Source organism: Tenrec ecaudatus, chromosome 2, assembly GCF_050624435.1.
Source record: "Tenrec ecaudatus isolate mTenEca1 chromosome 2, mTenEca1.hap1, whole genome shotgun sequence".
Classification (NCBI taxonomy): domain Eukaryota; kingdom Metazoa; phylum Chordata; class Mammalia; order Afrosoricida; family Tenrecidae; genus Tenrec; species Tenrec ecaudatus.
Window position 1 is genome coordinate 156,561,862 of NC_134531.1, and position 26,242 is coordinate 156,588,103.

At 39.6% G+C, this 26,242-nt stretch overlaps 1 protein-coding gene across 1 annotated transcript; it reads left to right on the forward strand.

Annotated features, from left to right (window-relative positions):
• The first annotated feature begins 14,219 nt into the window (after positions 1–14,219).
• On the forward strand, positions 14,220–23,509 carry SPINK14 (serine peptidase inhibitor Kazal type 14 (putative)). The gene is made up of 3 exons (XM_075542705.1): positions 14,220–14,273; positions 18,905–19,041; positions 23,464–23,509. Exons 1-3 carry the CDS (start codon positions 14,220–14,222, stop codon positions 23,507–23,509), a joined length of 237 nt encoding a protein of 78 aa, XP_075398820.1.
• The last annotated feature ends 2,733 nt before the right edge of the window (positions 23,510–26,242 follow it).

The following is a 26,242-nucleotide window of genomic DNA, read 5'->3' on the forward strand; positions in this document are numbered from 1 at the left end:
AAGTACTGAGCTTAATGTGTTACTTGGAGAAATAGCCTCCGGGACAGTCAGAAACCATTCTGCACCTAACAAATAAGATGCTAGAGACAAGCAGAAGCATGAGACGAGTCTAACCAAATATTTTGCAGACAGAGCTATAGGGAGGGGGAAAACAACAGAGATAAAAAGAGAACAAGTAATCCAAACCGATGTTAAAGGATGGAATACTTGATGCTTATTATAGCATTATTAAGGGTGAAAAGAAGGAAGTTTTCAGAATATTTTGCTCCTAATACTAGCTTTAAATGCCATACTGAATTTCTTGTCCATCACACAACTCAATGTTCCATGCCTTATCACCCATGCTGATTTACTCAATTGGCTTGCTTGATCTATGAATATGAAACTGTTAATTTAATATTTTCTAAGTGTTTATATACATTCTCTTATAGGGAGAGCCGTGGTGTGATTTATTTGGCAAAGTATGGAGCATGCTGAGTCTCCGGATGTTCAAAGGACAAAGTGCCTTTGACAGATTCCACCCAGGCACTGAATGCCTAGGATGGCTGATACATGCACATGCATTTGATTCTTCAATAAAAGAGTCTCAGAAAGAAACTCACTGTCAGACTTGTCTCTGGTAAAATTTTCTCAACTAATAATCACAGGCAAATATTTTCCTTTCGTTTTCATTCCTATTCAGCTTGGAAATGAGTGATTATGCATACAATGGTTATTATTTAAAGTAGACTCAACGTTTTAAAAGAGCAATAGAGTCAAAGAGTAGTTCTGTTTGCTAATTTAAAATCAGGTTCCCATGTAGTAATGACAAGTGGAAAATTTATATAAAGACAAGAATTCACAGTAATTTGAACTAATTAAAATGAAGCAGGAATAACACGTATAATTTAGTTAATAGGGTCAAAAGAGAATTCAGTCATATTTATATGGGCATATTCATAAATCCAAAAGAAGGCATTTCATTGGAGAGAGAGAGAGATTAAAATTCACATAATCTGATTAAATGTTGAAAGTCCTAAGAAATCTTGAGGAAACACGGCAAGACTAGGGTGTGTATATGCAGAACTGCCATGTGCTGAAGAGACTAGAAGTGCTTCATGTCTATCACGTTACAGATAAGATCCACCTCAGTAATATGACCTGCAGGGATAGACCATTTGCCTTGCTGTTGTTGTCAGGTGCCACCCAGTTCTTATCACTTAAAGCAACCTTATGCACAACAGTAATAAACCCCGCTGGGTCCTCTGCCATCCTCACAATTGGTCTTACGTTTGCCCCATTGTTGCAAGCACGGCCTTCAGCCATCATGTGGAGGGCCCTCCTCCTTTTAACCGCCCTTCTGCAGAGGCTGCGCTCACAGGACAGCACGTCCAAAGGAAACGATACAAAGTCCCTGCCGTCGCTGCCTTTAAGGAGCATTCTGACTGTGCTTATTAAGACAGATTGATTTGTGCTCTGGCATTCCAGGACACTTTTAATATTCTTCACCAGCACCATCATTTGAATGCTTGGATGCTTTTTCTGCCTCCCTTCATAAATGTCCAACTTTCACAGGCTATAGCACCCATATCTTCAGGAAAACACGAAGCATGATAATGTCATAAGAACAGGTTGTTCTTGGATTAGGACCATGATTAAATTAAAGCTGAAACTCCAATCATCTACCTATGGTATATCTATGTCCCTGGTGCACTTCAGAGACATCAGTATGGTTTTGTTGAGGGGCTATATGGTAGTTCATCCCCAGGGGTCATAGGATAATTCTATAATCACAGAGTTTTTGATAGGCATCTACAGTCTTAACTATTGCACCACTAGTGCTCCACTGCATATGCATATTTACATATACATATATATATATATACATGTCCATGTACAGTATTAATAATCTTGAAAAGTGTTTCATTCAAATGATGGGGTAGATTTTGTGTCAGTGTTTGTTTTTTCTCCTCACTTACTCTGCACATTCCAGCTGCTTGCAAATGTTCGCTTGTTCTTTGCTCCTTGGTTGTTCACATACCACCAGCTGGTCCTTCGTATAAGAACACTCCTAGATCCCTATTATCTCATTTCCCTTCAGTTATTCAAACCATCCATGTCATTCTCCTCATGCATATCCCCTCACTTATTGAACTTCTTTTCTCTTTCCTGAAAACAGTTTCACATAGGGTTAGGGTTAGGATTAGGGTAAACAAACAAACAAACAAAACACAGTTTTCTATTGTCCCCGTATCTTACGATGGATTCTCCATAGATGCTAAACCACTGAAGTTTATATTCGCTTGTGTATGTGTGTGAATTTAAATCCCGAAAATGATTTGCACAGTTGTGGAAGCAGGCCAGGAGAAGTCTGTGGCTCCTGTGCTAGACTATAGGCTTCCCGAGACTCTTGGAGCTTCAGGGACTGATTAAGTAAAATCAGCAAGAAGACCAAAGGTTGATCTTAGCAGAAGTGATTGAATCCAAGGTGAGCAGGTCAGATGGCAGCCTGTTGATGGCTCCAGTGGTCAGCAGGACATAGCGCAGGCCATGAGTTCAATGTACCATAACCCAAGGTCAATTAACTAGATGAAGTATCTTAGTCTAGTAGAAAACAAGCAAGCGTTTATGTAGCACACACTTACATTATAAGGTACCTGTATCCATGAGGATACATTGCCAGGCTCATGAGCTGAGTAGGGGTGTCTCATTTCACTCTAATCTTCTTGCAACTGATGGATTGCTCATAGCAGATCCTCTGATGGAGAGGAGTACAGTGTGTGAGGTCACATAAAGGGGATTGCTATGTCTTTATTACCAAACCACTTAGAATCCTTTCCAAGACAAATGACCATAATACCTAACAAAAGTGTCAATATCATGATTGAGTTGTGATGGTAGTCCACAGAATATTTGGGGGAGCATCTATAATACTCTCTGGTAGTTTGCAGTACATTGGTGGCTCCCATAAAGCCGTGAATCTAGACGCTATGCCAACCATACTTCAAATATCAGTAACTTGCTGTAGAGAATTGAGTAGAACAGCCTTGGAAGAAGAAATAGACTGCTCACTCCAGAAGGATTAGTTACTGAAAACTGTATGAATGGGAGCAGGACATTGTCAGGTATAGTGCTGGAAGACAAGTCCCTCTCTTTGGAAGAAAATCAAAATACAACTGGGAAAGAGCCTCTCCCTCATACGGGAGACAACCTGCATGAGGAGGATGGAGCAAAGTTTTTAGAACCTTCCTTTGCTGATAGGGCATGACACAACATTACCAGAAACATCTGAAAACATCCATTAGTAATAACGTGGAATGTACGAAGTACAAATCTAGGAAAATTAGAAGTCGTAAAATATGAACCAAAGCTCATAAAGATCCATATTGTGTGCATTCATGAACTAGAGTGGACTTTTACCAGCCAATTTTAGTTAATCACATTATTTACTTTGCCAAAAAGACAAATTCAGAAAGAATGGCTTCAAAATCATCAATAAGAACACTTCAAGATTTATCTTGAAAGACACTGTTGTCTGTATCAAATAATACTTAAAAACCTACAAGGAAATCCAGTTAATACAGTTATTCTTCAAATTTACACACTGCCCCCAAAGCTTGTGGGGGTTAGATTTTATGTCAGATTGTTGGATTATGGTGACGGTAGGGTACAGCCCAAACTATCAAGCGGATCCCAGCGTGATAGCCTCCTTGGGGCGTGGTCTTCTCTTTAAGAGCGACTCTGAGCAGAAACAAGCTTTCTCTTGCTCTGCACTTTCTCCTGTATCTGGAGTCGACTTTTGATTTATCAGTCTCCTGTTACATCACCTGCTAATCCCAGGAGTCATTAACACACTGCTGATCTTGGAATTATTAGGTCAAGTTCTCTGCCAACACCAGCCTGGCCCCGCCTCCTGCAATATCTTTCAAATTCCGGTTCATCAGCTGCTGCAGCTACACAAGTTGTAAGATGCCTCCAGCTTACATCTGACCTATGGATTGAACTGGACTAGACCTTTCTACTTCAACAACTATGTACACCATTTATCGATATAAATCTCTTTCTATATACATAAACCTATAAGGGCTCTAGAGAGCCAAACCCAACACAGATCTTGAAGAAGAAATTGAAGAATTCTACCAATTTCTTCAGACTGAGATGAATTAAACACAAACTAGGTGTACTGATTTATTGGTTATTACAATGAAAAAGTTGAAAACAAAGAAATATCGTTGGAAAATGTAGCTTTGCTGATAAAATCACATGATAGAATTTTCAAAACTAACGATTTCTTCATAGCATTCACCTTTTTTGTACAATCAAATATATCAACTAGACACGTAGCTTGCACCAGCTGGAATGCACGGAATAACCTGAAAATACGCGTGGGTAGAAACTATGACGACGCTCGGTATCGTCATCCAAAACAAGGGCAGGGCATGAAGTGGGACAGATTTTCAAATTAGATGTCAAAAAACACTCTGACACGTGCTCTTGAATTTAGAGCAGTAAAGCAAATGCAAATGAAAAGACTAAGTAAAAAAGCAGAACAGAAAATGTCAACGGTCAGCTTAGGAAGGCAAGGTCGAGTCCTGTGATGAAATGCGTGAACACCTGGAGCTAGAAATGCAAAAAGGACGGATTTATTTTGCACATCTGAAGAGAAAAAAATATTAAACAGAAAATTCCGCTTTGAGTTGTAAGATCAAAGAGTGTTGTGGGGAAAATATTGAAAGGTGCAGGCAGCAGAAGAAGACGACGGAAGGAACAGATTCACTGGATTGAAGGAAAGAAGTGCTAGTTGTATTGAATGCATTAGTAAAAATAAGGCTCCAGGAAATGGTAAGACGCCAATGGAAATATATCAATAAGCTTCAGAAGCACTAGAAGCACACATGTGTCTGTACCAAGAGAGCTAATTGGCCACAGCACTCTGAGAGCTCCATCTGTGCCAATTCTTTGCTGAAGATGATTAAAAATGGCTGCAGCAGTAAATAGACAAGAAGCTGTCAAAACTGTGAAGAAGATTTTGAAGAGGACACAAAGGACATAACAGGAGAGATACCATTGTTTAAGTCAGATGGAACTTGGTTGAAATCAGAGAATACCAGAAACATATTTACTTCTGTTTTGCGTACTTTGGTTTGTTGATTTGGCAAAAACATTTGACTGTGTATAATAACCTGTGGATACTAGAGAGAAAAATGGTAATTACAGAATACTTAATTTACCCAGGCAGAATCTGGACATAAACCAAGAGGCAGTCATTTAAATAGAACAAAGGAATAAAACCAGGATATAAAACCATGTTATAAAACCATGGGATAAAATGAAGATTTTATTCAATCTGTATGCTAAACACACAGTCTCAGAAGCTTGAGTGTGAAAAAAAAATGCAGGGTCAGGATTGGAGGAAGGCTTATACTCAAATCAAAGAGAACTCAAAGTACTTGCTAATAACAAAAAAATTTAAAAAGCTCAGACTTTAGTATGGATTACAACTCAATGTAAATAAGACCCAAAGGCTCACAACACAACCCATAGCCAACATCCTGAAAAATGAAGAAACAATGGAAGCTGTCACGGTTTCATTGTACTTGGCTGCACAAGCAGTGGTCTTGGAAGCTGTAGTCAAGAAATAAAGTGCCTCACGTAAATATGCTCCACAAGACCTCTTTAGGGTGCTGATGAGTAAGGATGTCACTTTGAGGATCCAAGTGTACCTACATGATCCACGTCATTGATTTTCAATCTCCCTAATGACTATGAATACTGGACAATGAACTGTGAATACTGCCAAAGAAACAATGTATTTGCATCATGGTGTTGACAAAGAATATTGAAAATGCTGTAGATTGCCAGAAGAAAAAGCAAATCCGTTGTGGAAAAAATACAGCCAAGTGCATGCCTTAAAGTGAGCATGGGGAGACCTAGTATCCTGTGCTTTTGATATGTAATCTGGAGGGTCCTGTTCCTGAAACATGCCATCAAGTTTGGTACATAGATGTCAAATGGAGAAGCAGGATTGTCATAACGATGAAATGACACAGTGGCTGCAACAGTGGGCTCACATATACTAATACTGGGCATGCTATAGAACCAGGATGGTATCTCAGAACTTTTGTAGTCGTTGATTTCATAGTCAGGAATTTTAGTCAAACAAGGCAGCTATACCAGCACTGCCATGTCCTTGGTGGAGGTGGACTTGGTGATGTGGTGATTAAAGCTGTTTGCTGAACAGTGAGCGGTTCAAGCCCACTAGCTCGTCGACATTATACAGTTGATGCTGTCAGCTTCCATAATGAGTTGTTGTTGTTGGGTGCTGTCCAGTCAATTCTGCTTCATAGGAACCCTGTGTAACAAAACATGGCCCAGTCCTGTGCTATCCTGACAATTGTTATGTTTAAGACCATTCTTGAGCAACTGTGTCAATCCATCTCATTAAGAATCTTCCTCTTTATTGCTTGACCCTTTACTACACAAAGCCTGCCGACCTTCTCCAAGCACTTGTCTCTCCTGATATCATGTCCAAAGTTAGGGAGAGAAATCAGCTCATCTTCAGTTCTAAGCAGCATTCTGACTATACTTGTTCCAAGACACATTTATTTATTTTTCTGGCAGTCAATGGATTTCAATATTCTTCACCAGCACCATAATTCAAATGCATTGATTCTTCAGCAGCGTTCTTAATCTATTATCTCATATTCACACACATATGAGGTGACTGAAAACACCACAAATTGAGGGAAGCACACCTTAGTCTTCAAAGTGACATCCTTTCCTTTCAGTACTTGAATGATGGATTATGCAGTCCATTTGTCCAATCCTTTGATTTATTGGCTATAGTTTCTGTAAGTGTTGATTGTAAATTCTAGCAAAATGATGTCCTTGATGACGTCAATCCATTTATCATGATTTTGTGTGCTTGGCAAGTTGAGCGAGTTTTTGTTTTCTTTACATGGCTATAATCCACACTGCCGGCCACAATCCTTAATGATCGTCAGCAAGAGCTTCAAGTGCTTACTTCCCATAAGCAAGGTGGTTTCGTCTGAGTATTGCAGTTTGTCAATAAGTCTTCCTCCATAATCCTGATGCTGTGGAAACCCTACATAAAGTTGGTTTGAATCTGAATTTGTTATGGGTTCAAATAAATGACAGCCACTATAATGTCTTGATAATATAAAAGAGTCTTTATTTGGTTATAACTGGACTGCTGGAATCTAAAAGCGATTCTGTGATTGCAGTCCTGAGTTGACATTTCAATCTATCTTTTAAGGCAAAAAACTCATTTATCTTTTGTCTAAGACTTAAGCAAGCGTGGACAGAAGCAGAAAAGAAATTAATGTTACTATTCTTTAGGGTTAGGGAGAGTTACAGGGTACAGCATTGATTATAACATTCTGGTAACTTCAAGAAGAACAAGCACGCGTTACAAGGTACATTCCTTATCATAAAAGAAACAATATCAAAATTGACTACAACATCCTGATTACCATAACAAGAGTAGCTACACCATTCAGATAATAATATCAAAAGGAACAATATTAAAACAAACTACATATTGAAGAATAGCCTAAACTAATTGTAGTGTCCTGAACCTGGGTACATGAGAGCACATTCTAAAATCAATCACCAGTGGAACTTTCTGAGATAGGAAGGGAAAGCTGGCCAGTCATTCAGCAGCTAAAACATGGAGTTTCTTTTGCTAGTCTGCCTCAAATCGACTTGATGGAATTTCATTTTGATTATACATGATACATAACTGATAAAAATGATTGCCATAAGGGGAGGTGTCATGGGTGATAAAAGTCTAGAGAGATTAGCAAACATTTTCAATGTATGAGATGCTGAAGACAAGAGGAGACGTTTATCTTCTAAGCTTACCTCATTGGGTATAAAATCACAAATGTAAAATCAATAAATTCCTTGAGTATATCCCATGTGAATTTTAAGAATATCTCTAGAACAGATTGATACAATGAACATTAATGGCCAAAGACCTGATGAGCTGTGGGAGCGCATCAATAACATCACTCATGAAGAAACCAAAAGGTCATGAAAAAGACAGGAAAGAAAAAAATATCTAATAGAATATCATAAAGAATCTGACCCTTGTTTTTAATCATAAAGTAGCTAAGGCAAATGGTAGAAATGAGGAAAATGAAGGGCTTAACAGAAAATTTCAAAAGCCAGCTTCAAAAGGCAAAGTAAAATATAATTATAAAATGTGAAAAGACGTAGTGTTAGAAAACCAAAGGGAAGAACACAATCAGAATGTGTTAAACTGAAAGAACTCGAGAAAATGTTCAAGCTCAAGTTGAAACATTTTAAGATTCTAGTGGTAAAATATTGAATGATTCAGGAGGCATCAGAGAAGATGGAAAGAAGACACAGAGACTCCATACCAAACAGATCGAGTTACTAGTCTACCATTTCAGGGGGTAGCATATGAGCAAGAACCAATAGTACTGAAGATAGAAGTTTAAGTTGAACTGAAAGCCTTAGCCAAACACAAGACTCTGGGAATTGATGGGATAGCAATTGAAACGTTTCCCCAGGCTGATGGGGCACTGAAAGCACACATTTGCCCATGCCTGCCATTTTTAAAGCCATCTGACAACTGACTGGATGACATCCATATTTTTACCCATTAGAGAAAGGAGGCCCAACAGAATGCTCAAATTATCGAATATTAGTATCACATGCAAGTAAAATTTTGCTGAATACCATTCAACAATGGTTGTCACGATTCATTGACAGGGGTTCAGGCCAGATTCAGAACAGGACATGCAAAAAAGAGTATCATTCCTGGTGTGAGATGGGCCTTGACTGGAGGCAGGGAACAACAGTAAGATTTTTATTAGTGTTTTCCTTACTAGACAAGGGCCTTTGGCTACGTGGACCTTAAGAAACAGTGTAGGTATGAGAAGAATGGGAAGTCCAGAACACTTAATTGTGCTCATGCAAAACCTGTGCGTGGATGAAGAAGCAGTTGTATAGCAGCACAAGGGAAGACATGGTTTAAAATCAAGAAAAGTCAACCACACAAACTGTGACTATGCCTGGGGACTTCTCCGGATGTATCACACAGAATTGATTATATCTGTCATGGTAGTCCATGACGTGTTTTAATTTTCTTCAGCTTAACATGAACTGAGCTGTGAACAATTTGCGGTCTATTGTACAGTCATCCTGATCTACTTTTACTGCTGATATTGAACTTCTCCATCATATAATCCCCAAAATGTAGCCAATTTCTGTGCAATACATCTGGAGAAGTCCCCATATTCAGTCACAGTTTGCATTGTTGAAGCAGGTTTTTGTAATTAATAAGTTATTGGTCTTGAAATATTCAGTCATTAAATGTCCACCTTTGTTTCTATCCCCGGGACTCTGTTTTCTGCCCTCTGTTTCTTCTTTCTTTCCAATATTTGCTTGCCAATTTTCAATAACCATCAATGCATCTTGACTGTACATTTGATTCATTTCAGACTAAAGATTTAAGTGGATTACTGCAATTTCTTCATGCTCACCTTTAGTGGTTGGTGCCCACATTTGAGTAAGAGTAATATTGATTGGGTTTCTTATATTCCAATAGATATTCTATCACAGACAGCATTGTACTTCGTGATAAATCCTGAAATGCCTTCTTGATGATGAATGGGACACCATTCCTCTTGAATCTGTCATTCCTGGAATAGTAAAACATATTATTTTTCTGATTCAAAATGGCCACAACCAATCCAATACAGCTCACTAACACCTAGATTGTTGATCTTTATGGGTTCTATTTTACTTTTGACAACTTCCAATTTTTCTAGTATGTTAGTCTGGGTAGACTAGAGAAACAAATTCATAGACGCTCGTACATGTATAAGAGAGATTTTTATATAAAGGGTAATTGTACATTAAGAAAGCATATCAACCCAGGCCAGTAAAAGCCCATAAGTCTGAAATAAGCCCATATGTCTGATAATAATCTATAAAGTCCACTTCAGACTCACGAAACACATGCAATGATGCCGAATGCAGATGATCACAGGCCAGTGGGTGGAAAGTCTTGTAGATCCAGTGGCCTTGTAAGCATCTCAGCACTGGCAGAGGTCTCCATGTAGCTTCTCCAAGTCCAGGGCTCTGGCTGCATCAGGGTTGGTCCATGTGGCTTCTCCTCAGGGATGTCTCTCAGGGAGTGAGCAGGGAGAGAATGTGCCTCCCACCTCCAAGGAGGAAAACTACCAGTTTCCAGAATTCTCAGAAGAAGGCCATGCCAACACAGAGGCTTCTTGTTTATGACCCAATTGACAGACTAAACTCCATCTCTTCACTCTTAATCCTCCCAAGCCCCAAATTGACACCAGATCATGTAACTACCACCCTAGGTTCATACTTCATGCATTCTAAGTTTCCAGTATTAATAGATGTTTGCAGCTATTTATTCTCATTTCAAGTTTTCTCCCTATAACCAAAGGAAGGTCCCAGTGGCTTTACTACTGCAGGCTTTTTTTCATTCTGTAATTATGATCGGCTGTACTTTGAGAAGGTAGACCTACCTCAATCATATTTTTGCGTACTTTCAGACCTAACCAGAATATCTTCTAGCACTATCTCTGACTATGTTCTGCTTCAGTTCAAGAGGTTTTCAGGATCTGACAATGCTCCACTACTGCCCATAAGGTTTTTAGTGCCTAATTCCTAGAAGTGGACAGCCTATTCCTTTGTCATATTCTGGAATCTCTGTTTAAATCTGTTCACTCTTGGTGATCCTTCAGGTGTTTGAAAAACAGTGACATAATGTCTAACATCACAGCAAACAAAATCCACCATCAGTATGACAAACAGGCGTACAGTGGTGGGTCAATATCGTAGAGCACATAATTGCCTGATTCAAAATGGGTAATAACAGTTCATTTCAACTCACTTAGGTCCTGGCTATTGATCTCTCTACTTTCCACTTAATGTTTGACAACTTTCAATTATGGTAGATCTACACTTCATACGTTGTACATTCTCAATAATAGATGTCTGCATCAACTTATTCCTGTTTTGAGTCATGAAGGTTGAGGACGATACACGTTCCAGTCTTTCAAGTTGGCTTGACCTTGAGGCGGCACCACCTCCTCAGTTGTGTTTCAAGTGTGGTCCAATCATCATACAACGTTCTACTGCTATTCATGTTTTCACGGACAATCTATTTTTAATTACTTTGTTGAGCCCTTCTTAATCTAATTTAGTCTGGATGCTCCATTGAAAGTTGTCCACCATGCATTATCAAAATGGTATTTAAAATACCAATAGCAAAGTATCCAGCAACACAACAAAGAAGCACCGCAATATGAGAAATTAACAGATGAGTGGGACAGGACTTAAAGGGTTTGGCTGCCAAATAAAAGGTGGGTGAATTGAGTCCACAGGTGCTCTACATGAGATAGAGGTGGAAGTTTGCCATTATTGATATTTACAGCCTTAGAGACCACATGAGATAGCTCTGCTCTGATATACAGTGTTGCTATTAGCTGGAATCAACTTGGTGTCACTTAGCTTAAATATGTATGTACGTGTTTATCATTAAATACTCAAAGTAATATGTGTTGACAGAAGATCATTCTAAGAAAATTAAAAGTTCATCATTCAACATATTTAATAGTTTTGAGTTGTGACTTCAGATAATTCTTTTATTTTTCTCTGTTTTTTAAAGTTTATAATTTCCCAATCAATCTATTGATAATTTAGATTTTCTTTAAAAACCTTTTTCATTGTGAATTAGATGGGCATGTGCATTTAGATCATCATTTTTGTATTCAACAATGCAAACAACTTATCACACTTCTCAAATAGATTGCTCTAGCACCCTGCTCCCCACCCTTTTCTTTCTTTCTTCTTTTCCAACAATTTTATTAGCACATAATTCACATATCATGCAACTGAATGGTTCCCTTGTTCAATCATATGATGTAAAATTGTACAATCACCAACACATCTATCTTAAAGGATTGCTTCCCCACCCCAATGGTTAAAAGGGGCCTTTAAAATTAGGGCTCGAAAGTAAACAAGTGGTCATCTAGCCCAGAAGCAACAAAGTCCACATGGAAGCAGCACACTACATGGGTGATCATGAAGGGCTGAGGGGACCAGGTTTCAAACAACAAAGGCGGGAGTGTGTGGTGGTGGGGGGGGATCACATCACCGTGAATGAGGGAGAGTGCGTCATGGGGACCCAATGCCCATCTATAGACAGCTGGACATCGCTTGCAGAGGGGTAGTGAGGAGGAGATGAGTCACTCAGGGTTCAGTGCAGCAACAATGAAACTCAAAACCTTCCTCTAGTTCTTGAACGCTTCCTCCCCACCAATTATCATGATCCCACTTCTGCCTTGTGGACCTGGTTAGACCAGAGTATGCACAGTGGTGCAGTAGGGACCTGGAAACACAGGGAATCTAGGGCAGATGAACCCCTCAATACCAGCGGTAGGTGAGGCGACACCGGGAGGGAAGGGGGTGTAGAAAGGGAGAAGCAATCTCGGGGATCTACCTATAACCTCCTCGCTGGGGGATGGACAACCGGCAGGTGGGTGAGGGGAGACGCCGGGCAGTGTAAGATAAGATAAAATAACAATTTACAAAGTATTAAGGTTTCATGGGGGAGGGGGGAGCGGGAAAGGAGGGGGAGGGAAAAGAAAGGAAAATGAGCTGATTCCAGGAACCCAAGTGGAAGGCAAATTTTGAGAATGACGAGGGCAACGAATGTATAAGGGTGATTTACAAAATTGATGTATGTATGGATTGTGATAAGAGTTGTATGAGCCCCAATAAAATGATTTATTTTTTTAATTAGTTGTGCAATTATGCAAGTTCTAGTGCCTCCTTCCCCCTCCTGTCTTCATTATTTCCTCCTGAAATCCCCTTCCCCTCCAAATTAAAATATTCAAACATGAACATTTATTTCTTATATAGCAGAAACATTGCTTTGTGCAGAAAGGAAGATAAAACAGGAAGTTTAGATTATAGGATAACACTCAGCACTGATACACATTGTCTGTATAGCATTATTCACAAAACTGTGGCCTCTGATTTGCTACTGGGCAAAGATGAGGCCAGACTCAACTCCTCCTCATCTTTTTCTTCTGATGCCGTTTACACACAGTCTGCCCTCCTCTCCGCAGTTCTCGTGATTGCTTAGAACATGTTGCTCTTTCTGCTGCTGTGGGCCTCTTCATGCTACTGATTCTTGCTGCATGCCTGTCCTGTTCAGTTATCTGCCCTTCTCTAGCCCCTCTCCAATCTTCCAGGCAGCTCTTCCTTGCCAACACCCCTTGCCAACGTTTGATCTTGATTCCTCCTAAATGACCTACATCTCAGGGTCTGCTCTGAACAGCACACAATGCTTCAGTGCCTTACCTCTTTGGGCAGCAGACTCTCTGTCCCTTCCTGAGGCTATAACAAACACTTTTCAGAAGAGAGGCACAATCACCAAGGAGACATACCTTTTTTGTCCTTCTCTTCTCTCTGAGGTAGGTAAACTAGAGGAGAGTGGGCACCCAACTCTTGAGTCAGAATTAACTTTATGGCAGTAAACGGAGTCTTTCAAAGCTAGCAAAGGTGACCTGATCCTCCCTCTGTCCGTCAAGCCTTTAACCTGGCTTTGCTCTATTTTCTCTGGGACTCTGAAATGTCAGGGAGAATGATATGTAGTCCTTGATCAAGCCCAGGAACGTGGAGAGATCGATCCTGGACTCGTAAGTGTTGCTGTAAGGGAAAGCATGTCAGAGAGAGGATCTGCCCCCTGGCATCTCCCTTCTTGTGTTGAGATTCAGGTAACCCCCATAACATAATACAGAATGCTTATTTTTCCTGAGTTCTCTGACAATCTTACAAGAGTGCCTAGGATTCAAAAGTTAAAAACTTTTATCATAAATAGAACATTCCTGGAGTGTTAGAAATATTTTTTTCCTAAATCCAAAAGGTAGTCTCTGCTTTCTGAGCCAGTATATAGATAGAAAGATAGATAGGTATAGATTTATCTAGATGTCTCTGGAAGCCTTATCATTTTCTTCTTATCTTCACAAAAAATTAATGTGAAGGAGTCTTCACATAAGGATTTGTCTTTTCAGGACATCTGAAATATTTTCACAGAAAAATAATAAATGATTATTTACTTTGGTCTTTTGAGTAATCCCGGATTTATCCTTTTCTATTGATTAATCAAAATTAAACATTTCCCAACCTTTTGTCCTTGTGCAAAGATGGACTCAATCTTCCGTACGCCGTATGGAAACATGATGCACCTCAAACTGGAGGTGCGCATCCATTTCAAAGGTGGTTTTAATATCTTGATTAACTTTTCCTTAGCCGGCTGTGTGAGAGTGCCACACCCTGAGACAGTATCTCAGCATCCTTCTACAAACACAAAGAGGAAGAATGGCCAACTATTTCCAAGTAATCTGCTTGCTTTCATTATCCTTGGTGCAATCTGTGGCATTTTCTGGTAAGTAACTCGGCTGGTTCTGGTTGGTATGTGAGGTTAGTGTGTGAGCGCTGACTTGTAATCCAAAAGAGAATATTTATACATTGGTAGGACTATCTTACTATTTCTACATGCACAGAGGGAAAAGGGAGTGTGATTCAAAATGCTTTGGACCAATGACCAGGGGCCTTAATTTACCAGTCTACTACATGCAGAAGGAGGGAGGTTGGCTTATGTGCTAATCTAGATCAATAATTCAGAATGTTTGAAAGTGTTGCCACGTATCTGAATGGATCATTTGTGTGTGTGTGTGTGTGTGTGTGTGTGTGTGTGTGTCCTATTCTAGGGGAGAAACCCTATAGCATGGTATAAAGAGACCTAACCTCAAGGACTGGTGACTTGGGTTTTCATAGACTCACTCCGAATTACTGGATATTACCTAAGCCAGTATATATCCCTTCTTTACAAGAGGGGAACTGATTTAAAGGATCACTTCATAGCTCTAGTATGTTTTGATTTCTTTCCTACATTGATTATTTTTCATGTATTGAATCCTATGAAGTACTGGCTAACAAGAATTTGTGAAACTTTAGGTACTTACTTGGTACACTGTACTGAGAACACGTATGAGAGGAGGTTTGCATATAGCCAATTTTTTTCTTATTTACCAGGAATAGCAAAGATATTTTACATTTTAAAATAAATAAGTACAATTGTACACGGGAATTAAACAATATTTTCAATTACTGCAAGCTTCTCTGGTAATCAATAAAAACACTTTTTATACACAAAGGTTTAAATATGTATTGCCAGAGATTTAACTTACAGCCATTTTCATTTATGCTCTGGTTTCAGGACGTCATGAGTGGTGGCCACCACATGGACAGTTTAAGGTAATCTCCTAGTAGATTTCCCGTGGTTGCGACTCTAATCGGAGTTTTCTTTGGAGATGCAATTTTAGAACCTGACTGCAACCGAGTCATAGGTAACATTCCCCAAGGCCTAAGGTAGGTGTGTCTGCGGCAGGTAAACTGAAGGTACACAGGCCCCACAGAGAGAGATCCAAAGTGAGATAGCAGGCTAGAGGAGCGGCATAAAAAGACCTCTACAAATGCCTGAAAAACTTGAGAAACACCAACAATTGTCGGGTGTGTGGCAGGTTCTTAAGAGCCTACACGCTACAACACTGCCTGATTCCTGCTCAAGGAGCTCAGAGTTGGGTGGAAGCAAGCCCCTGGCGGAGGTCTGCAGACCAGCTTTAGGATGTGAATGGGGGGTAATAGAAAAGAATAGAACAACTCTGGACAGGGCCTCCGATGATATTTTCAGCTCTCATGAAGCAAACAGAATGAAATATCCTTTCCCCTTTTGTCTATTCCTTCCTTAATCGATCATGTTATAAGAACAAAAACTGTGCAGCAATGGAAAGAAAAGTGAAAGAGAGATATTTCATTTTGCTATACATTTACATGAACGTACACTTTCACTTGAAGAACATTTTTTTTTCATTTTCTGTCTCATGAGTCAATTAAAGAGTCAGTTTTTTTCCCCTTGACCGAAAATCAACGACACGATGACTGACAAATAATTATTTTGAGTGAATCTGAGCCTTTAAGACCTCTGGATGGGATGGCGCAAACTGTGTGAGATCCAATGCCAATCTCAAGATTGAAACCCACCCAAGGCCCTGTGGATGGATGCGCTGGTGAGATGGTATCATAAGATGCACAGCCAAGAAAACCCTAACCAGCGGTTCCACAGTGCAACCGCTGGGCTCACTCATGGGTCTGAATGGACTCCACGCCATGGAATTGGTTAATTTAATTTAATTTAAATTTTACATATCTTCTGACTTTATTTTGTGTTATATTTGTGTGGGGACCTCTTGGGACTTGAGGATCAGAGGGTAAAACCTGTCTGGGGCTACAGTTTGAAGAAAAGAATCTTGCAGAAATTGACTAGGATTTATCCTCAAGGCTTATAGAACTCATTCCAGAATTTTCTTCCTAGGAGATACCTACCTGAGGAGTAATTTCCTTTTCATTAATCCTCAAATATTTAATAATTATTAGTCATTTTATTACTGTTCGCCTGTGCTGTGCTCTGGATTTATAATATTAAATTGTATTAACTTGTAAATTGTAATGGAGACTATACATGGAGTACAGAGATAACAAAAACACAAGACCAAATTAATTATGATTGAAATGTTTCTTAATTTTAGACACCCTGTAGGATAGAGTAGAATTACCCACATAGGTTTCTAAGACTAAATTCATTTATTTTTCCTAGCAGTTTTATTGGCATATGATTCACGGTTTCAGTAGTTCAGTCTCATCAAGAAGAGTTTTACTCGCATCACCACCATCAACTTTAGAACATTTTCTTCTTTCTTTTACTCCAGACTGTAAATCTTTATGAAAGTGGAAAGCCTCATCTTTCTCCCTTGGAGTGACAGGTAGACAAAATAGCAAAATAAGATTCTGACCTCCCCTCTGTGGGTGTATAGTTTCTCAGGTGACTCTAGCATTGTATGAAGCACTAATTAAATAGATGGAGGCTTCTGCCACCTAGCAAGTCCTCTCCAACTCAGCATGACTTATATGCAACAGAAGCAAATGTGGCCTGATTATACATTTTTCTTATGGGAACTGGCTAAGTCAGTCCAATGTGGCTATTACACCAGTCCATTAGACTGAGGTTCTTCTACACTTTATTTGAACTTATGGCTCACCAAATATAATATTTTCCTCTAATGACTTATCTCTCCTGTTGCCTTATGTGTTTAAAGCAGGCAAGTCAATGTTCCTTTATCCATAGGTTTTCATAGACTACTTTCTGGAATTAGATCATCTGGACATCTTCTTCACATTCTCTTAGGTTGTCAGCTCCACTCAAATCTGCCCATCCCTTGCAAACTCCGGGAATACTGGTAGCATAGCCCGGCAGCAGCATCAAGATACAGAAGGTACCGCATCAGGACATATTGGCAGAAGGATATGTGACAAACTTATTAGAGGTAGCAAAAGAAAGAATGGGTGGTTTGGAGAACTATCTCTGAGAGGGTGGGTTTTTTTCATGACCTAGGCATGTAGAGGAAGTTTGGTGGAGTAGTTGGTTATTCACTGAGTTTCTAACCTTAAGGTCAGCAGTTAGAAGCCACCAGTAGCTCCATGGGATTAAGACTGGGCTTTCTTCTCCCTCTGCCTTAAATAGTTAAAACCTCAGAAAATCACAGGGGCAGTTGTACCCTGTCCTACAGGGTTTCTGTGTATTGGCATTTACTTGAGGACTGTGAAGTTCTTTTTCAGAAAGATAAAATGGATTTTAATACAGAATGGGGGACGGGGAAGCATGATGTTGTGCTCAAGGCAATCCAGAAGATCAAGTGCACGGAGAATAGAGCAATGAGTAAGGCGGTATAACTTAAGTTTGGAAGAGTTGGGAAGATCCAGATAAAATAGGGTTTTTTAGGAAGATGGGATTTTTTTTAAATGTCAAGAACTGACATTAAAAGATCTTACACACAGGAATAAAATTATGCAATTCATATTTAAGTTGTGGGAATTGGAAGAAATCGTGATAACGAGGGTATCAATTGGGCAACAGATGCACAGAAGGCAGACTACGTGATCTGGTCATTACTGATGGTGTGGCGAAGGAAAGAAGAAAGAGATGCTCAACTCAAAATTCTCTCTTCTTGTCTAAGTACCCTCCAAAGGCCCTTTCCTCCTATAGCTCCTGGGACACCTATCTGAACCTATCTTTTGACATTGGCAGATACCTTGACACAACATCCTAAGTTCCATCATTCCAGTCACTGCTTCAAACCATCCATGTTGTTCAGGGAAGGAATTTCCCAGGAAATAAGGAGACTTAGAATCTAGGCTATGATGAGATATCCACCCTCCTTTATTTTCTATTATCCCTACAAATCAGGGAGCGGACATAAATGGTCTTACACATCAAAATTTCAAAATAAGACATGGCTTGGGGATTCTGAGAATATATAAAATGTGTTAACTATTTAAAATCAAGACATGGATTTTCATAAAATATTAGTTCCACTTATTGTGTGTCAGTTTTTTTGGCTGAATTTTATGAAAAAAATATGTCTAAAAGTCTTTTGGGATCCAATAATTTGGAAATAAAAGCAATTGAGAAGAAAGCTGAAATTGGCAGGATATTCTATGTTCCTCTCCTTTTCCATTTCTTGCTGTGAAGCAGCAGGCTTCTGTTTTCTATCCCCTAGACGGCCCTGCCAATGAAAGCGTCATATGGCTAATATACGGAGAACGCAAACGTGACAATGCGACTGTGTGTGGAGACAGGGTCTGTGAGAACTTTTGTGACACCGAGAAACAGTTCTGACTATGTTTTGGAAAATCTAAACATAGTTCAACACTGGCTTCCCAGTATGTTGCGGTGATTTTAATTGTACCATTCTTTTCAACTCAATTTCAGGTGAAATGCCCCTATAAGAAAGTAGACTTGAGTTGGTACAATGGCACAGCGAACCCTTGTCCACATGTATACCAACCCATCTGTGGCACAGATGTCAAAACCTATGACAACCCCTGCATCTTGTGTATCGAGAGCTTGTGAGTATCACTTGGGGAAAAGATGACATTGAATGATTTCATCCATGAAATTACTACCTAACCAACCTACCAAGCTCATAAGCTCTGAAGGCAAATATTGCTCATTTGTACAGATAATCATCAGTTCCAATTCAGAAGAGCATGTAGCTATAGAAAGCTCACTGGAATAGAAAGCAGTGCTTTCCCATTGAACGGTGCTATTTTTAGGTTCTTTCTTCTTCTTGGGGCTTGTAGTCCTGTATGAATTGCTGAGGTTTCACTTGAATTTCTCACTATCTCCCAGAGTCCTACAATGTCTTGATTTCAAGATAAACTGTGGTTAGCACTTCTCTTGAATAAATTCAATCCCTCAAGTCTCTGAACCTCAGTGCTAAGAGGAGGTAGTTACAAACATTTGGATTGTTCAGGTGGAATGTGTGTTTTGCGTGTTTGGATTTACATTGTCTGACATCAATGATGACACACAGAAATTTCAGGTTTGTTCCCTGTATGGGTCAGTGTGGTTCACAGGAAGAAAAATGTCTTCATGTCCTCAGAATGGAGTCTTCATTCTAGGAATTATTTTATGTTCTAATTTAAATAGCAATGTTAAGAATGTGGAAATCTCAGGTTATCCTGTAATGAGTAATTCAGCAAAATGTAAGAATATTGAAATAATAAGTAGAGATTTGACATGCCTAAGATCACAAATTCAGGCCTCATTAAAAAAAATCATTATCAAAGAAACTGTAGAATATGCTTTAATATTGTAGACTCGTGAATAATATTGTAGAATCATGAATGATAATTGAATACCAACCCCCTAAAACAAAACAAAACCCCTACTCCAATCAAATTGATTAAAACTCACAGTGATCACTTCAGATAGGGCAGAACCACTCCCATAGGGTCTGGAAAGCTGCCACATCTTCCTTCCACAGAGCCCTTAACTACTGTACCACCAGGGCCCTTTGATACAAGAAGTTGTTGCTAGGTGCTGTTAAGTCAATTCTGACTAATAACCACCCTAGGTCCATCAAAATGAAACACTGTCTGGTCCTGTGCCATCATCACAATTGTTGCTATGTTTCAGCCAATTGTTGAAGCCGCTGAGAGACTTCCTTTGTATTGCTCATCCTCTACGTTACCAAGCACAGTGTCCCTCTCCAGGGACAGGTACCTCCTGGTAAGTGGATAGGAAGTTCAAATAGCCTGGTTTTTGGAGCTAGTAAATTTGGAGAGAGAAGATCAAAAGAGAAGGAAACACTCAGTAGTTTTCAAGCTAAAAGAGCTGAAGAAGAGACATCAAATTCTCGAGTTGCAAATTAAAGGACTTTATTGGCAAATTTCTGAACAAAGCATGAAGCATCAAAAAGGATTTGGGGTGGGGAGGTTGGGCAGGAGACACAGAATTACTGTACCAAAAATAATTAGTACAAGTATAACCCCTTCAGGAGGTAGCAAATCCTGAAGGACTGATTGTATTGAATTAAAGAATACGAAGTATACTGATTCCAGGTATTGAAGATTCCAGGAATTGGTGGAATAACAACTGAAATATTTCAACAAATGGACGCAGCACTGAATGTGCCCACACCGCTTTGCTAAGAACTGTACGTGCCACTAATCTAGCTGTCAATGGGGCGCAGGGCAGTGTCAGCTCACTTCTGACTTCACAAGAAGGATGGCGCATCACTATCAGTAGCACCAGCAGCACAAGGCCAGTTCCTATGAGGTGGAGGTCAGATATGCCTCCATCTACCCATCTTCCCTACCAATTGCCACCAACCATTCCTTACAGTATATACATACTCACTTCCGTGGTCAATTAAGACTCATAGTGATCCTTTAGGACTGGGTCAAACTACCCCTTTGGGTTCCAAGAGGGTAAAACTTTTCGGAAGTCGAAAGCCTCATCTTCTCCTACATCCCATCCACAGCACGCTCTATTTCCCAACTGGATTCCCAAGTGGATATAACTCAATACAATAGCTGCACAAACTATGGTCATGATTGTGAGATTTATTATGAAAGTTAACAGGTTATGATTCAAGATCAGCAATATTCAGGATACAGTAGTTTTTTTTGTTGTTGTTTTTTAAATAAAAACAATCTCTTCTCTCCTTCAGATCTCCAACTATGAGGGCTTCTTAGCTTCAACCAGGCTTGGGCAATGCTAAAAATTTCTTTAGGGCTGCTAAACAAACGGCCACAGGACAAACGACTCCATCAGGTCTCCTCCTGGAGGCACTCAGCTGTGCCTCCATGGGTCAGAAAACATATCTTCCTCAATTCAGTGCCTGGAGGCACCTCCCTCCACAAGCAAGCCTCCTGACTGAAAGCACTGTTTTCCTCACCTCACCACTCTTTCTCTTGTTCTGACACCTTGTTCCGTGATGCCTCTCCGCCACCACATCTCTGGCATCACAGCTATTTGATGGAAGAGGTCCAATACCCAGGAACCTCAGAGTCCAGAGAACACATTCTGTTCCCAGGTTTCCTTTCTTGCTGGTATTAAGATCGCCATCTCCTGTTTCTGAGATCTCTCGTTTTATACAAAGGGGCTATCAAAAGGGTCCCTTGGTGGCATAGTGGTTACACGTTGGGCTCCTAAACACAAAGTCAGCATTTGGAAATCACCAGGAGCTCCCGGGGGTGGAGAGGAGTGTTCTACAGGTTCTATTCCATTAAACAATTACACTCTTAGAAATCCATGGGGAAGTTCCACCCTGTCCTGTGGGTTCACTATGAGTCAGAATCTACTTGATGCAGTAAGTGCTGAATTTTTGAGATGTCAAAAATTTTCAATCCCTTGTTGAGTTCTAAGTTTTTATGATCCAAATTAGTGTTAACAATCACTCACAGCTTAATAATATAATCTAAAAGGGACTCCCCCCCCCCCACCTTCTCTTACTCAAACCCATCAGGAAATGAAGAAATACATTCAATATACATGTTCCCACATGGTCCTTCGCTGGGAGTTCCAAAGATTTTGGCTAGAACAGCCATGTTAACTAAGTCACTGCACAGCACTGGCGAACTGACAGAGAGCCATATGTGTGCCCACTTCAAAGGAAGGTGACCCAACAGAAAGTGGACATCATTGAAAATGTCATTAATATTATATACAAGTAAAGTTTTGTTGAGGATATTTAAAAATGGCTTCCTCCAGACATGCAATGCAAATTTAGTAGAGGACGTAGAAAGAGGAATATTATGGCTGATATCCGATAGATCTTAGCTGAAAGCAGAAATAGAATATAAATGGTTACCCATGTTTCACGGACTATCTGTAAACATTTGACTGTATGGATCATAGCAAATTATGGATAACATTGAACATTTTAAAATTCTATCACACTTAATTATGCTAACTCAGAGCCTGTACATAAACCAAGATGCAAGTATTCTACCAGAATAAGGTTTAAAATCAGGAAAGATGTGAGTCAGGGTTTCATGGTTTAAAATCAGAAAAGGTGTATGTCAGGGTTTCCTGCTGTCACTAAGTTAGTTTGTATGCTGAGAAAATAATACAAGAAGCTGGAATAGATGAAGAACAGAGCATTGGGATTAGAGGAAAACTGATTAAAAATTGCAATATGCAGATGGTACAACCTACTTGCTGAAAGGGAAGAAGACCAGAAGCAGCTACTGATGAAGGTAAAAGACTATAGACTTCAATGTGGATTAGACTTCAATTACAAACGTTCTCACAATGGAATCATAGTCAACGAGGAAAGGGTCAAAGTTAAATATTTCCATTTACTTGGATTCACAACAGCACCCATGGCAGCAACAGGCAGAAAATGAGATGTATAGATGTATTTCAGTGGGAAATGTTATTGCAAAATATCTCTTGTTAAAATGTACACATGTCACTTTGATAAAAAAGATATGACTGTTTCAAGTCATGGAATTTTTTAATACCCTGCACATGAAAGTTGGATAATTAACAAGGAAGACCAAAGGAGAATTGTTACCTTAGGATTTTGATGTTGGAAAAGAATATTAAAGATATCATGGACTAACATAAAAATGAAAATTTGTGTTGGAACAAGTACAGTAAGAATACTCCTTAGAAGTAAGGATGTTTAGATAAGTAAGCATATATATAAGTCTCCCCACTTCAGACATATAATAAGGAGTGATTATTCCTTGGAGAATTACATCATGCATGGTAAAGGAGAGGGATCGTGAGAAGGAAAAAGTCTCTCAAGTAGATGGATTTACACAGTGGCTGCAATAATGAGCTCAAACATCCTAATTGTGAGGATGGAAAAGGCATTGGTGATTTATGTACATAAATAACTTGGTGTACATAGGGTCTCTTTGAGTCAGATCCCTTTCTCTGGCATCCGACCACAACTAGACACGATTATTCTTAAGTGCCCTTTTTGATCCTTATATTATGGAATGAAATTTATATTCTGAATCTCTCTTTAGGAAATCTAAGGGAAGAATTAGATTTTCCCGCAATGGATTCTGCTAGAAGAATGGACCCCACTGTGAAATATATCCTCTCCATCACAACCATCTTCTTTTCATACCTCCTTGCATGCCTACTTGCTTGCAGAGAACTGTAACTATTGGATTTGTTGCAGGTAAACTAAAGGCACTGTTCTTCTTGTAAGACTCGATGCTTAAAGATTTGCTCTGTACTATTTGTTTCTGAAAAATAAACTTTCCGAAAGCGTCATTTGACTTGGGGCTCAAATAAGGGTGTCTGGTGGTCTCGAAAGTGAAACAACTGAACGTTTATTTTTAGAGGTAAAGATAATAACTGGGATCACTCAGCCCTCTGACAGTACAACACAGTTACTCATTTGAAGGCCTTTAGGCTGTCTTCTGATGAACCTGACAGCGATGGATTTTATAATCATTTGTGTATGTGTGCGCTTATTAAATTAGTTAATAGGAACTCTGGAGAACTTAGCATCAACTGGCCATTACTTTTGTCTACTTTATGCTAATTCCCATTAAGCCATCATATTTTAGCCTCAGACTTGAGGCAGGGAAATCTACCCTGTTTTGCTTGAATCAAAGGTTGTGTCAAGAGTTTGTGCTCTACTAATAATCTAAACATTGGTTCTTCAAGTGCCCAAGCAGGACTGAGGAATATGGCCTTTGTAGGCTGTTTCCATTAAGCTAAAAGCCAAGAAATCCCTGTAAGCAGCTCCACGCTATAACGTTTGAGGTCAACCGGAGTTGGAATTGACTCAAAGCCAGCTAAACTAACCCTGACTTGATATGGCTCAGCATTTTCACTAGTCTTACTTTTCTTCCATATAAATTGGTTGCTTGGGTGGTCCCATTGGTGTTTATTATTTATTATGTGGAGGAATACATCTCTAAATTTATAAGGGATAAGAATTAAGATAAGCACAAACTGGTTCCTTGGAGGTCAGACACACCTCCATGCTCCAACATTTTTTATTTACCCTTTATGATGCCGGTCAGTTCCTCCAAAGCATCCCAACTCTGCTGCTTTTGATCATTTGCTTCAAGGACCACACAGAGCACTCAGATGATCGCGTTGTATGGTTTATTATGAAAGTAAAAGACTAAACTCAGGGTTTCAGTTGGGAACGTAAGACAAAGGGAACAACTTAATCAGGAGCAACTTGGACGTAACAGAAAGAACTCAGGCTCGGAGTCAAGAAGCAGATCAATGAAACCTGGAAGCCTTCCCAAAAGTGAGCGCAGAGTGCTTCAGTGTCCGATAGCTTTGAACCAGAAAAGCGGCTTCCAGCGGCTCTCTCTCATTGTTCTATATGCTGCCGCTAGCCTGAGTCAGTCAGTGTAGCAATTTGATATGCACAGATACACACAGACTTACTACTTAATCTGTAGCAAACCATTTCACTTATTTTTCACCAGTGATGCAATGCTTGTGAAGTTGTTCATTACTGATTAGTAAGGAAAAGTAAGTTTGTGCCCCGCTATCACGACCTCAGTGCTGCCCCCCAATCTAGACTAGAGAGGAGCATGTACATAGGTATAGGCAAGAGATAAAACTCACAACACATGGAACCCAGGAACAGGAATGGGACTAGAGGTACCAAAAGGGTAGGGAGAAGATGTGGCGGGGGGAGGCACCGATCACAATAAATGGTACTTAACCACACACCCCCAGGCAGTGGAAAGAAAACAGAAACCTGAGGGGAAGGGAGACGGTGGTTGGACGGAGATTTGAAAATAATTAACAATCTACAATCTATCAGGAAACACGAGGATTGGGGTGTGTGGGAGGGAAACAGGGAGGAGCTGATCCCAAGGGCTTAATGGAAAGTAAATGTCTAGAAAAGAATGATGGAATATATGTACGAATATGTCAGATACAATTGATAATTGATAAGTGATTTGTAACAAGAGTTATAAGAGCCCCCAATTTAAAAAAATAAAAATAAATATGTTTAGTCCTCAAAAAAAAGTAAGTTTGTGTTTACCTGGTTTTCTAAATAAGTCACTGCGGCAGTTGTTCTTTCTCATTTTTAATGTAACCATAGTCATGTAAGTGTGTAAACTAGCTATTTTATAGCCGTATCTCCCCGTGGTCTAGATAGCCAATATGTAACTCATCCATCACTGTCAAACCCGTATCCGGAGGAGATAAACACGTTCCGTGGCCTGAGGAATCTTCCCTTTGATGAGAGCTCAGACTTCCTCCGTGTGTAAACTGCGTGCCACCAAGAGCAAGCTACCAAACTTCCATGAATCTTGCTACCTCTGCTATGAGGGGCCTGGTCGTTTGAGTCTCTTCTGCTCAAGGACAGGTCATTTCATCCCTAGTTATATTCCTTTTGTGTAAATATAATCTCCAGGGTAATGGTGATGAGTATAATTTCTATCCCTTTCCACTCTGAGGAAGAGCATCCACTCCACCTTCTTATACCCTGTCAATTAGCTGTTGTAGAATGTGTATATTCTGTTAGATGTATAAGGCCTTACTGAATTGAGTAAAGGGCTATAGGAATAAGGAGTCAAATGATTTTGAATCTACAAACTTTAAAATATGAGGGAAATATTAGAAAAAATATTAGGAAACAAACCTACTACCATTGACTTAACTCTGACTACCAGCAATGCAATTGCTGGAGAAAATGAGCCTTTACCTTGATAGCATCTCAATCTCCATGTAGAGTACAGGCTGCGTGAGAACACCAAGAAATGCAGGGAGTGCTGCCTTTAAACACTATTGTTCTGATATCCTCTTCACGGTGTT

Bases quoted from the DNA above. Each gene is read 5' to 3' on its own strand.
- SPINK14 (XM_075542705.1), top strand. From the start codon at position 14,220: ATGGACTCAATCTTCCGTACGCCGTATGGAAACATGATGCACCTCAAA. The intron at 14,274-18,904 runs GTGCGCATCCAT...ACTCAATTTCAG, and splicing joins TGATGCACCTCAAACTGGAG to GTGAAATGCCCCTATAAGAA. The intron at 19,042-23,463 runs GTGAGTATCACT...ATCTCTCTTTAG, and splicing joins ATCTTGTGTATCGAGAGCTT to GAAATCTAAGGGAAGAATTA.